General features: G+C 30.7%; 1 protein-coding gene across 2 annotated transcripts in view; it reads left to right on the top strand.

Moving 5' to 3' along the window:
- Positions 1-12351, top strand: part of Zdhhc17 (zinc finger DHHC-type palmitoyltransferase 17) — a 96205-nt gene that overhangs the window by 55475 nt on the left and 28379 nt on the right. For both annotated transcript variants that reach the window (XM_071609668.1, XM_071609669.1), the window contains 3 exons: positions 2348-2412; positions 3062-3224; positions 9762-9887. In XM_071609668.1, coding sequence (XP_071465769.1) covers positions 2348-2412; positions 3062-3224; positions 9762-9887 — 354 coding nt within the window. The remainder of the gene's footprint in view (positions 1-2347; positions 2413-3061; positions 3225-9761; positions 9888-12351) is intronic.

The raw sequence follows: 12351 nt of genomic DNA, 5'->3' as shown, positions 1-12351 counted from the left end.
GATAATACTCTTTAAGTCTTAGCTATTACAGACGAGGCTTTCAGCATACTCTCTCTTCAGTTTTGTTTTTTTTTTCATTTTTTTCTCCATTTTTTGTAACCAACTTTACATTGTTAAGATAAATAACATTTCCATTCAGTTTGCCATTCTATTCTTTATAATTGTTTTAGTAATCTGTTAAATATATTCAGTGCTTACTGTCAATTCTTTTGGATGATTTTTAAGAGAAAGAGGGGAAAAATACTAGTTTTTGGAGCCCTTTTGATCATGGGATTCCTGTAAGCTTTTGTTCAGAGATTGTTATTTCTTCCTTCTTCCTAATAGAGAATACACATGTGTCCAGACTAAACTTGAAAAAGAAGTACCAAATTAAAAATTCCAACCCAAAGAGAGAAAAGATTGAATTTCATTTTTTCTTTTTCTTTTTTTTGGAGCTGTGACATAGTTACATTCTCTAAAAAAATTTTTTTCTGTATTTTTGATACTATCACTTTTTAAAAAGGATATGAAAAGACTTGTTACTACTAAGAAATTTAAGCATAAGAAGTCACATGTTTAAAGGCTGGGAATATAGTTCAGTGTTTAGATAGATTGTCTGGCATATATGAGGCCCTGGGTTTGATTCTTGGCATATGATGGATAAGGCAAAACACTGTATTATAGTATTTGTGGTGAGGGACTAACTATTGCCAACAAGGATGTATTCTAGTTCTCTAATATAGTAATTCTTACCTATTTTGTCTTCCTCAGTTCACTTGGATAATATTAACATTTGAGACATGGTCCCATCAGTAACAGTGGCTCACAGAGAATTGCTACATGGAGATATGCAGTGTTTTATAGGATACTTTTCTAACTGTTCTCTTCTCACTGATTGGTAAATTAAGGAAGACAACTTGGATTAGAAGTGCTTATTTGATATAACCTGGAAATGGGAGATGAGGAAAGGAAGCAGAAAAACTTAATATTTACTGAATATGTTACATTCCAGACTATGGGACTTAGTATTCACATTACTCTATTTAATAATCATTAAATTCTACTTAAGGGTCTTATGAAATTGTTTTTTGAGGTCACTTTTTTTTTTGTTAAATGAAGAAGCTGAAGTTTAGAGGCTTGATCCCCACCCCACTCTTTAGTATAAAAGTGATTAAATAATGGTACAGCTAGGAATTCTAAACCATGTTTATCTTATTCTAAAGCCTATCCCTTTCTCAATCCCAGAAGAGTCAATGAATATGTCTTTTCACTTAACATTTTGATCATTTACTCTGTTATGTACTGAGAACACAAAGATAGATTAAATATTGATTCTTAGAGATTCCTATTCTGATTGAGAGACAGATTCCTCAGGTATATAGAGGATAATCAGACCAGATTGGGGTGGATCAGAGAGGGTTATTTCAGAGCAGTGAAACTGATACACTTCCTGATACATCAGAATATCTTCAAAGGAGATTTAGAGTTAGGGTAGAATTTTTATTTAGGAGGTGGTAGTTTTATTTCAGATTTGCCAAAAACTAAGCAAAAGGGAGAAGAAGACAGTTCCAGAAAAAGTAAAAGTTAAGTAGAAGAGGGAAAATAATTATAGTTTACTACATTGTTTGGCCAGGGAGAGAATACATATTTATGATAAAAGTAGTGAAAACATGAATAACATAAGTCACAGTAGATATCTTGATAAAAAACAATAGAAAAGATGTGTTTTTGTGATGAAGCAGAAGGAGGAAAGTTCTCATTTTTCATACTGAAGAGTCCCAGAAGATAATGCCTGAAGCTGAAAAATCAAGATATAGTAATTAGAGAGTCTATTTTGAAGATATGAAGTTAAAAAAGTTGAAAGTGGTGGAAAGTAAGGTAGAGGATTGCTTTATCACTTTTTCCTCACAAGCTTTGCAGATTTATTTAACTCTAAAAATGTACATCTATAACATAATAAAAAATAAACGTTTGAGTTTATTAAAAAAATTACATCTTTTATTCTGTTTTGAAATACTTAGGGCTAAATAGGGTTGTTTTTCCTTCCTATCAGACATTAGCATAAACAAGTTTTTCAGAGATTTGAATCACTTTATCTGTCCTTTGTGGCTGAAAGGCAGAATAGGTAAAGATTCTTAAATACATGGCATCTTAAAAGGGAAAACTGAAAGGATAACATGCTGATCAATTAAAGTATTAGTGGCAATACTTATTTTTATTTTAAAGATAATAAAGATTTTGAAAGTTTTATAAGCTATCCTTGATTGAGTAGTAATGTATTGGCTTCCACAATGTGTCAGTTAGCTTTTTCCAAGTAATTTTGGTTAGAAACTTATAAAATTTTTACTGTTTTATTTTACTCTTTCAGGATGTAGATATGATGGATCAGAATGGAATGACACCTTTAATGTGGGCAGCTTATAGAACACATAGGTATGTAACCATTATAACATACATATTCAGATCATTTTTAGGATAATACATTGTGAAGCAAGTAATGAGAAAAAGCAATAAATGTTATATTACTAATGTTTACAAGTTTTATGTGACATAGTATATAACATAAATTACCTCTTTGGATATTTTGATGTCTATGTTTACCTCTACCTCAGTAATTGTATTTTCTTAATCTATTCCTCCTTTTAACAATTTCTAAGAATTGACAGAGAGATTATCTTCTTTGAAAAGTAATTAATTTTTCATATGATTTACATTGGCAAGTTTATGTATTAATTTGTAAGATGTTTTAAATCATTTTTGGAAAAGTCCAGATTGAACTTTTAAAAAATTAAATTTTTTAATTACATAGGAGTTAATGATATCAGTTCCTACATTAAAATAGAAGATGTTAGGACCAAGTATGCTGTGCTATCTCTTGGAACTATATTACTTTATATGGGTTGCACATGCGTCATACATCATACTAGAATATTGTCTCATTATTGATATAAAGTTGTTGAGTAGATTAGAAGTGTTCCAAGATGGAATGCCAATGCAACCACAGTCAGTTTAGTATCTGTAATGATTTCGATAATTGAAATTAGGGTTGTTGTTGTTGTTTTTTTTTTTTTTTCCTTTTCAGTGTGGATCCAACTAGATTGCTTTTAACATTCAATGTTTCAGTTAACCTTGGTGACAAGTATCACAAAAACACTGCCCTGCACTGGGCAGTACTAGCAGGGAATACCACAGTCATTAGTCTTCTTCTGGAAGCTGGAGCTAATGTTGATGCCCAGAACATCAAGGTAAAATTATCTTGTGTTTATTATGCTGTATAAAATGTGGCTCTTAATATATGAATTCCTCAATAAAAAAAATTTTCATAGACTGTGAAAATTGGAAGAAACTTCTTATTTAGTTGAACCCATTGCTTCCATGCAATAATTTGTTTTGAAAACTTGGATCATTTACTGTCATCTTTTGGTATTGAAATAATTTTTATAGTTTATTGGTCTTTTCATTAGTGAGTGAATTTATGTTGGTTTTTGGAAATTACATTGTTTGTATTTTTGTAGATGAAAGGGAATAGTTTTCTAGATTCTTTTAGATCATTACAGAGAAGATAAATTTGTATGTAGTTAGACCATATTATTCATAATAAATTTTAGTAATTCTTTGAATTGTTCATTTAATTGTCTTATTTTTTTTAAAGGTCAAGACTGCTAAACTTGATAAATATCTTTATGATATTTATAGGAGAACCTCCTCCCCACCCTAAATGGTGAACTAACCCAGGAAAAGTATAATAAAATTAGCTAAGCGCCACGCACTGTTAACATTTACATTTAGAGATTTGTATACATTTTATGAATATATTCAAGAGAATTCTATTGGTAGTCTCAAATTTTGGTTGATGCTTCTCATTTCTAAAACTTCAGGATCCACTATGTCTTTAAGGAACAGGGTCTTCTTGTGAAATGACTGTCAGAAATAACTGTGCCCTTTGACAAATGTTCTTTAATTTTGGCTATAAGTCATAGTATTTTCTGAGTCATGTTTCATAAATGTCTAAAGGATATGTGCTAATTAAGTATGAAGGTAGTTCAGGCCACATACTAACCTGAAATGGCCAATCAAAAAGTAGGTATCTCTTGCTGGATCAGGGCATTTCTTTATGTTCCAATGTGTAATTTTTTTCTAGATTTGGTTACTTTAAGAAGAGAAGGTTAAACTATTATGATAAAATAGCTTAGACTGGTTTTTCATTATGATTTATTTAAGATTATAACCAATTTTCAGAAATGAGTCTAGTTACAAATATTAATTTTAGTTAAAAGTAAATAATGAAAAATAAGAAATGATAGAATCACATATTTTCTTTATTTTTTAAAACTTTCAAATTTTCTTGTCCTTACCCAAAGTTATCAGAAAAGTTCATTATCTGCCACTAAACAGGGCAAGAGGAAAATTAGCATACCATAGTGCCTGAGACATGATGTGCACTTTTAGTATTGGCTGAACAAATGAAGATATGCGTAGTCTTGAATTTTACCTAAGCTGGCATTCAAAATGATTCTTCCAGGATCCTTTCTGTCACTTCAGAAATTATAGAGAGATTTTTGCTTTTCCAAAAAGTTTTAAATAGTATCCTTTAAAAAGTTCACGGCACTGGGACTAGTAAATTAGGCTGACCCCAGGCCAAAAGGATAAGGAAGAAGTTTGACTAAGTCTTATTAATATTCCTATAAGAAAAATTTAGTGAGGTTTTCTCATATTTTACTATCTGAATTGCTTTCTAATATTACTTGTCTTTGCTACTAGACAGACATTACTAAAATGATCGTGCACTAGAAAAAACATTTCAGTGTATTTAGTATTATCTTCTTGAAGAAACTGAACTGTTTCAGAATGGCAGATAGTAAGAGTCTGCATACCTTCTGCCAATAACCATAGTATGTTGAATACATAACAGTATATTGAAATTATGGTGATACTAAAGAATTATAATTGTAAAATGACACAGTTGTAGAATTTGAAACCAGTAGTTTATTTTTGAGCTTTATTTTTTTTCTATTTATATAAAATTTTAGGAAACCTCTTCAATCGTGATCTTTAAGTATTTGAGGAATTGTTTATAATTTAACATATCTTCAAATAAATAATGGAAAGTTGTTATTCCCATTAACCATTGCATAAATCTTTAATCTTAATAAAAGAAATATTATATAATGAATTTCAACAGAGAAGTAATGGTAACAGTAGAGAAATTATTTAAGTACTTTTGTACCTTTTCTTTTTATTGTCCTTTAAGTTCAGGCACATTAGCTATTTGATACCAGGATCAGATAAAATGAAATGTAGTTTCCTTGGCTGGTAGTGCAATTTCATGTGAATACTTTGTAGAGTCTAGTGACAAATAGTGGAGCTAATTATTATGCCTGTGGGCATTTTATTCATGTAATTTTTTCCTGCACAATTTTATTAGTGTTTTAGTTTTTTTGACATACGTTCAAAGTTGGCTATTTTACAAGGTTATTTTAAATGTAATTGTCTAGTGGCTTCTAGGTGACATTATTTCTAAAAAGAATAAAAAATAAAGTTTAGGGAGGAATTCCATTTGCTCAAAGCAACATATATACTTTTAGCAAAAAAAAATTGTCTTTTTATCCACTTTGCTTAAAAAGTAGACTTTTAATTAGATTGTGTGCATGTATAAATATGTATCAACAAAGCCCTCCATTATGTACAACCATAAGGTACCAAAAAAAAAAAAAAAAAAAGAATGTGGGATAAAAAAGTAGATTTTTGTTTTAAACTCCACTTTTTATGTAATTAAAAGGATGAAATAAGTATCAAATGCCTTTTCTTCTGGGATCTGACATTCCCATTATGCATAAGTATAGTTACCACCTTTTAATAAAACCATTTTCATTCATTTACAAATATTTGTTTGTTCAGTTATAGGTAGGCACAGTGTTTAAGATAGATATGATCCCTCTTTTCCTTTTTCTTTTTTTTTTTTTTTTAGTTGTAGATGGACACAATACCTCTATTTAATATTTTTAATGTGATACTGGGGAGCAAACCTAGTGCCTCACGCGTGCTAGGCAAGCACTACCGCTGAGCCACAACCCCAGCCCGATCCTGTTTTCTTAGAACTTATGGTTTTTTTCTTTTTTTTAATATTTATTTTTTAGTTATAGGTAGACACAATACCTTTATTTTATTTTTATCTGGTGCTGAGGATCAAACCCAGTGTCCCACACATGCTAGGCGAGTGCTCTATTGCTGAGCCACAACCCCAGTCCAGAACTTATGTTTTAATGCGGAAATAGACAATAAGTAAATTTTTAAAAAGACAAATGTAATTGAGTGATAGTACTGAGAGGGCCACATCAGTTGTGACTTGAAAACACTTCTGAGAAGATGATGTGTACTTTGAGAATCACATGATAAGAAAGAGTTGTGCAGAGATGTGGGAAAAAAACTTCCTTGTAGAGGACCATGCAAGCATGCAGGATGAGGTTGCTGTGTTTGAGGTGTAGAAATACAGACAGTTTGGCCTCTGAACAAGGAACTGAAGTCTCTTGGGAGGCAGGTGTCAGATTGTGCAGTGCCATGATGAGAATCTTCAAGTCATGGGAGGCAGTTAGAATGATTTATGTAGACTGCCTGTGGGATGTGCTTTTTGTTTTAAATATCTTTAAAATTTTACTTTGATTGGGGAAGAATGCATTGAAGAATTAAAAGAATGGAAAGAATAGAGGTCAGTTAGCCATTGTAGTGAATCAGGAAAGTAACTGATGTTAGCTTAGCATACCATCTGAGGAGTAGGGATGGAAAGAAATGAATGGAGTTGGAGATAATATTTTAGAGCAGAAATGAAAAGGTATATTATATAAGGGAATGAAAGAAAATATTATCAGTCACTTAGGTTTTCTTTTAATTGTCTTGTGATACATGTTGAGGTTGTATAGATTGAAGAGGAAATACTTTTTTGGCAGTGAAGTTAATAGGAATTAGTTCTGTTTGGATTATATTCAGTTTGCAGTGATGTGGACTGTATTTAACTAATTGAATATAGATTGCTGCAAATTTTGAAAGGGAAAAAATTTAAAAATTGTTTTTTTTTCCTTTGTCTAGAAATTTGACAAAGTTTATACCAATACTTTTTTTTCATTTTAAAAGTCTTAGGAAAGAGAATCTTATTGATAAAAATGAATTGCAACAGTAGGATGTAGCCTACAAATCTGGATTTAACTCTAAAGTTATTCTTCAAAGAAAGTGAAAAAGTATACTTTGTGTAATAACTGCTAGTTGATCCTATTTCTTCTAAAATCCTAGTCAAATTAAGCTTAAATTTCTTAGAAATCTGCCTAAAGATTTGCTCTTGTAAATAAGTTGAGTAAGGAATTTACTTCTTTTAACATAAAAATGATTCTTCTATCAGTATAAGATAGAACTTAACTTTGAAAACAATTGATATTAAATGTCAGGCAATTTTTTGATCCTTGGAAGGATCAGGAATAGCTGTATACTCTATTAGAGGGTCTCATTTTGGGGTCCACCAATGGACTTCCTAAAATTGTTAGAAAAAAGTTAATGTGAATCAGTATTTTATGAGGAAAGAATCATTGGCTTTCATCAGATGTGACTCCTTGAATTTAAGAACTCCAGCTAAAGATAATAGTTACATAGAATAAGGTTGAACCTTTCCATTTAAGTAGCAACAGTGTGTGTATGTGTATGTGGGGTGATTTGGTGTAAGAAGAATAAAAAACAAAACAAAACAAAAAATTATGGCCTATGCCATAGCTCTTTTTTTATGGTAGTATCTCATTTGTGAAGTTTTTAAAGATAATATTTTATCCCCTAGTGTATGTTTTTGGTTAAGTAGGTTAATTTAGATGAATTGAGTTTGGGGAGAAAAATTAATCACTGAGTGCTGCGCAAGCATTTATGATCTCTTCTAAAATTATCAAAGAATAATTTTAGCTTTATGGAATGTAAAATTACTGAACTCTCATAATTAATTAATATATTTGAAAGATTTCTGGGTTCTTGAAAAGAGGTAAGAAACTTTTCAGAAAATAGTTGTTCATTACCTCTTCAACGCCTGACCTAGATGGTCTCTAATGAATTTTTCCTTAGTTTTTACAGTAAAATTCATTCTCATTTAAGGCAAAACTGAGTGATCTTCCACCTTAGACATAACGTTTATCTGACCAAAACCCTTAAAGAATTTCTTAGCAGTTACATAGTCTATAAATACTCCATGTGAATTCTTGCTGAGGTCACTATTGTTAGTATTATTTTATTATTTTGGCTGAGACATGGAGTGATCAAAATATAGACTTGATTCAGAACCCTGCCTGGTTTTAATATGATCCTTTAAATTAATTGCTTGTTTATTTTGCCAGCTGAATAAAATAACTATACAAAAACAGTCAGATGACTAGAGGAGTTGAAAGATTTTTTTAAAGCTCCCTCAATCTTTTTGTCTAGGCAATCCTTAGGTGTCACATGGCCCTCTAGTGGAAGGGATGCTCAGCTGGACCGAGGCAACTGCAGGATATTCTCTGGGAGTTGTTACCCAAGGGATTGCTATTATTCAGGTAATATTTATAGTTTGGATTAATTAGCTGGTTCTGACAACTTAGGTGATGGAATTCTGGAATAAGCAAGGAGATATTTAAAATAAATATCCCTATTTGTGGAAGAGACACCTAGATTAGCCCATTCCTTATTAAATACCATTGATTTTGATATTAAAAGATTGGTTGGGCTTTTTGTTGTTATTGTTGTTTTGTAATAGTTGTTGCTGTTGGTGGTAGTGGTATATTTTATTTTTTGTTTATTTTTAATTTTAGTGTTTTGTTTTTTTTAATCACATTTCAAACTTGATAAGTAATCATCTTTCATGAGTAAGGTACCCTAAGGCTTCTTATTCCTTTATTCTTTTTCACATGGTATTTTGAAAATTTTTTTTATATTTTTCTGAAGTAATTTGAATATCTGTCTATACATTCATCAAATTTTGACAAACAATTTTCATTTCAGTTTTCTATTTGACATAGTAGAAAAATAAAGGAGGACATTAAATAAAGTGGAAATGTAGGTATCGATTTTGCCAAAGTAGAAATTCTATTTTAAATTAGTAAAAGCAAAAAGAAACCTATAGAATTGGGAATGTTTATTTCTTAGCTTGTTTAGTGCATTTTAGTTATACTTGCTTATACTCCCTGGCATTCTTTTTCTTAGCATTAAACCTGCTAGTTTATACCTTGTACTACACTATTTTTATCATTTCTATTCTCTTTGGAAATTTCTGGTTGGGTGAATGAATTTAAGATAGGTCAAGAATGCCAGTACAGTAGTAGCAGAATAGAACTTGACATTTCTTTTTCTTCCCTATTCTCTTCCTTTGACTCTTACCATTTTACTGAGATTTCTGGCAACTTGGTACTGTATATAGCAGAACGTTTTATATCAATAAGTATTACTAATCCATACAGAATATGAAATAACTGATAAATTAAGTGATAGCCTCTGATCCAGCAGGTACTAAAATACCTACTTTTTGATTTGCTCTCTAATATGTCAAAATGCAAGCAAAAATAGAATCTATAGAATAAGATGAGACAACACATTTTTTTTATTGTACTTTGGAAAATTGTTAACAGATATGTAATGGTTTACATACATAATTTTGACTTTAACTGATAGCAAAATGATGTAAATGAATTAATAATATGGTTGATTTATTTTTGTGGAAATTTAGTTATTAACTAAAGTATTCTGCTTTTTCTTTTATTTTAAATATAAAATTCTTATATTATCAGGGTGAATCAGCACTTGATCTGGCAAAACAGAGGAAAAACGTGTGGATGATCAACCATTTGCAAGAGGCAAGGCAAGCAAAAGGATATGACAATCCATCTTTCCTTAGAAAGCTAAAAGCTGACAAGGTAAACTCATGACTAAAGAGTTTTATTCTATAATCTTTTAAGTAAGATTCGTGGCCACGCTTACTTAGCATGAGTATTCAGACTTTAATTTTGGCTTTCCCAGAGCAATTTTTACAATATTGCTTTAACTAGGATAAAGTGGAAGATAAATAGCAAAGTTTCTTAGAGCTCTACTTACTTGGTTTATGTCAATGTTGGTTTCCTGATAATTAAGAAGGATGGGATATGAAATTGCTTAAATTTCCATAGGCTAATAACATAATTTTTAGCTTATTGATTCAACTAGCCTTATGTTCATTTGTTAGTATAGTAATAAATCATGAAACATCATAGTCATAATATATATATTTTTAAAAACAACTGTAGCTCTAATTAATTTGAAATTTTTATTCTTTTGTGATATGTTGTAACTTCTATAGAGAGAAAATTTATGTTCTTGACTACTCCATGGAAAGTCCATTTTTAGATCTTTCATATACCTTTAATTTCCCCCAAAAGGGGGGGTCTAGATTTAAAATTTTTTGTGTGTTCCTCCAAAAAAGGAAAATTGGTTGACTGACAGTTTTTTTTTAGTATACTTAAATAATTTACAGTGTATCTTCTAACTTAGCAATAATCACAACTTGAGTGATATTAAGTTTTGACTACCGTCTTTATGTATGTCTTACTCAGGCTATTCTAGTGGTGATAGTAATTGTTTAAATTTAACATTGATATGTTATCAAGATGGAAAGATAAGTTTTGAATAAAGGGAAAGCAGTGTCTCAATTACTTAACAGGTATTCAGACTCCTTGATGAGCTGAAAAGTTCACTAGTTTATTACATAAACATCAGAAGAATTAGATTTATAGTTTTTGAACTCTTTTCAAACTTCATAGCTAAAAATAATGAACATTTTCCACATCATGTTATTGTTTCCAGTTAATTATTAAATATGGTACAGAAAGTGATTTATTTATTTATTTTGATGTTGCTTTGTCTTCTAAACTTGGAGCCATTTTGCTCAACAGGGAAAAATAGCTAATGTCTCATGATAATTTTGCTAGTAATAAAAATATCTTAAATTACTCTGTAAATATTGTAATCTTAACTTTTTTTGTTGTTGATTTTAAATATTTTGAAGTCTTATTTTGACATACAGTCAGATGAAAATAACATTTAAATACTAGATGTGTAACAATTTGCAAAGTTACTTATTATAGCATTAAGAAACTATGAGGTTTATGAGTTTGGCAATTATTTCTTTTTAAAAAGAGAACTTCTTAAAAATTTAGTAGAATTTTTAACATTTGTATGTTATTGTGAACAGTTCAGAAGTTGAATTTCTTTCCTGTTTTTCTTTCCATTAAGGACTTTAAAAATGCTAAGTTTTGTTTAAAAGATTACTGAGGCTGGAGCATAGCTCTGTGATAGAATGCTTGCCTGGCATGTGTGGAGCCAGGGTTAGATTCCCCAGCACTACCCCCAACCCCCAAGAAGTTACTAGTTAAAAATATATGATGATTGAAATCTCTGATATGTGAGATTAAACATCAGTAGTTAAGTAGACTCTTCATTTTCTTTACATTTCATATTAGAAAAATTTAAATCATGAACATGATTTTTTTTGCTAGCCTGTGAAAGTATGTTCTATATTTAGAATTAACCATGGGGGTGAAAAACTAAATAAGAAAATAGTGACACTTAGGACTCAATATTATTAGAAAAATCATCCTTTGAAGCAAGAAGTGGAAGGGGTGGATATTTTAGGACAGTGCTAATAAATAGACATGGAAAGAATCTTGATTTTAGAAAATGATTTTAAAAGCTCTTAGGATTTTAAACAGATTTATAGGTAATTGTGAACTGCTTAACAAGTTAGAGGAAAATCTTTAAATTAGTACTCTCAACATTTAAAAATATATCATCCCATTGTTAGTTAAATTTCACATATCCTTTTAGAAATGTTTATTGATTATGTAAAAATAAATCTTGGAAGATTGAATACATACTCCTGTTAAATACTACTAAAATCCCTGAACATTATATACAAAACAAGTGTAATAAGATTCTTGAAGATGGAGAGAACAAAGGCTAAGTGTCTTGGAATTCAGGACCTGAAGAAGGACATGGTGGTGAATTCTATGGGTTTTCTGTTTTGACCCATGTACCCTAGACTAGGGGCTGGCAAAGCTGGCCACTCAATACTATCCAAATGTATGCAGACAAAAATAGCCAGAACAAAAGCACACTCTAGTCAGAGAGCCAAAAAAGAGGCACCCCAGCGAGACAGAAATCTTCTAAAAAATAACTGCTGTCCCATAGCCAAACACTAGAGAAAAACGTGTGGCTCTACCTTGCCTCAGAGCAGCAAAGTCCCACTGCTTAGCCTAGATTTCTACACTTACCAGGTTGTAATGAAATGCCCCTCCTTCTCTCCCAAGGTGGGACTTTTATTGTCATTGGCTGTTAATGAAGTCCTAT

The sequence above is a fragment of the Marmota flaviventris genome, chromosome 3 (assembly GCF_047511675.1).
Source record: "Marmota flaviventris isolate mMarFla1 chromosome 3, mMarFla1.hap1, whole genome shotgun sequence".
NCBI classification, from domain to species: Eukaryota; Metazoa; Chordata; class Mammalia; order Rodentia; family Sciuridae; genus Marmota; species Marmota flaviventris.
This window is presented reverse-complemented; position numbering and strand designations above follow the sequence as displayed.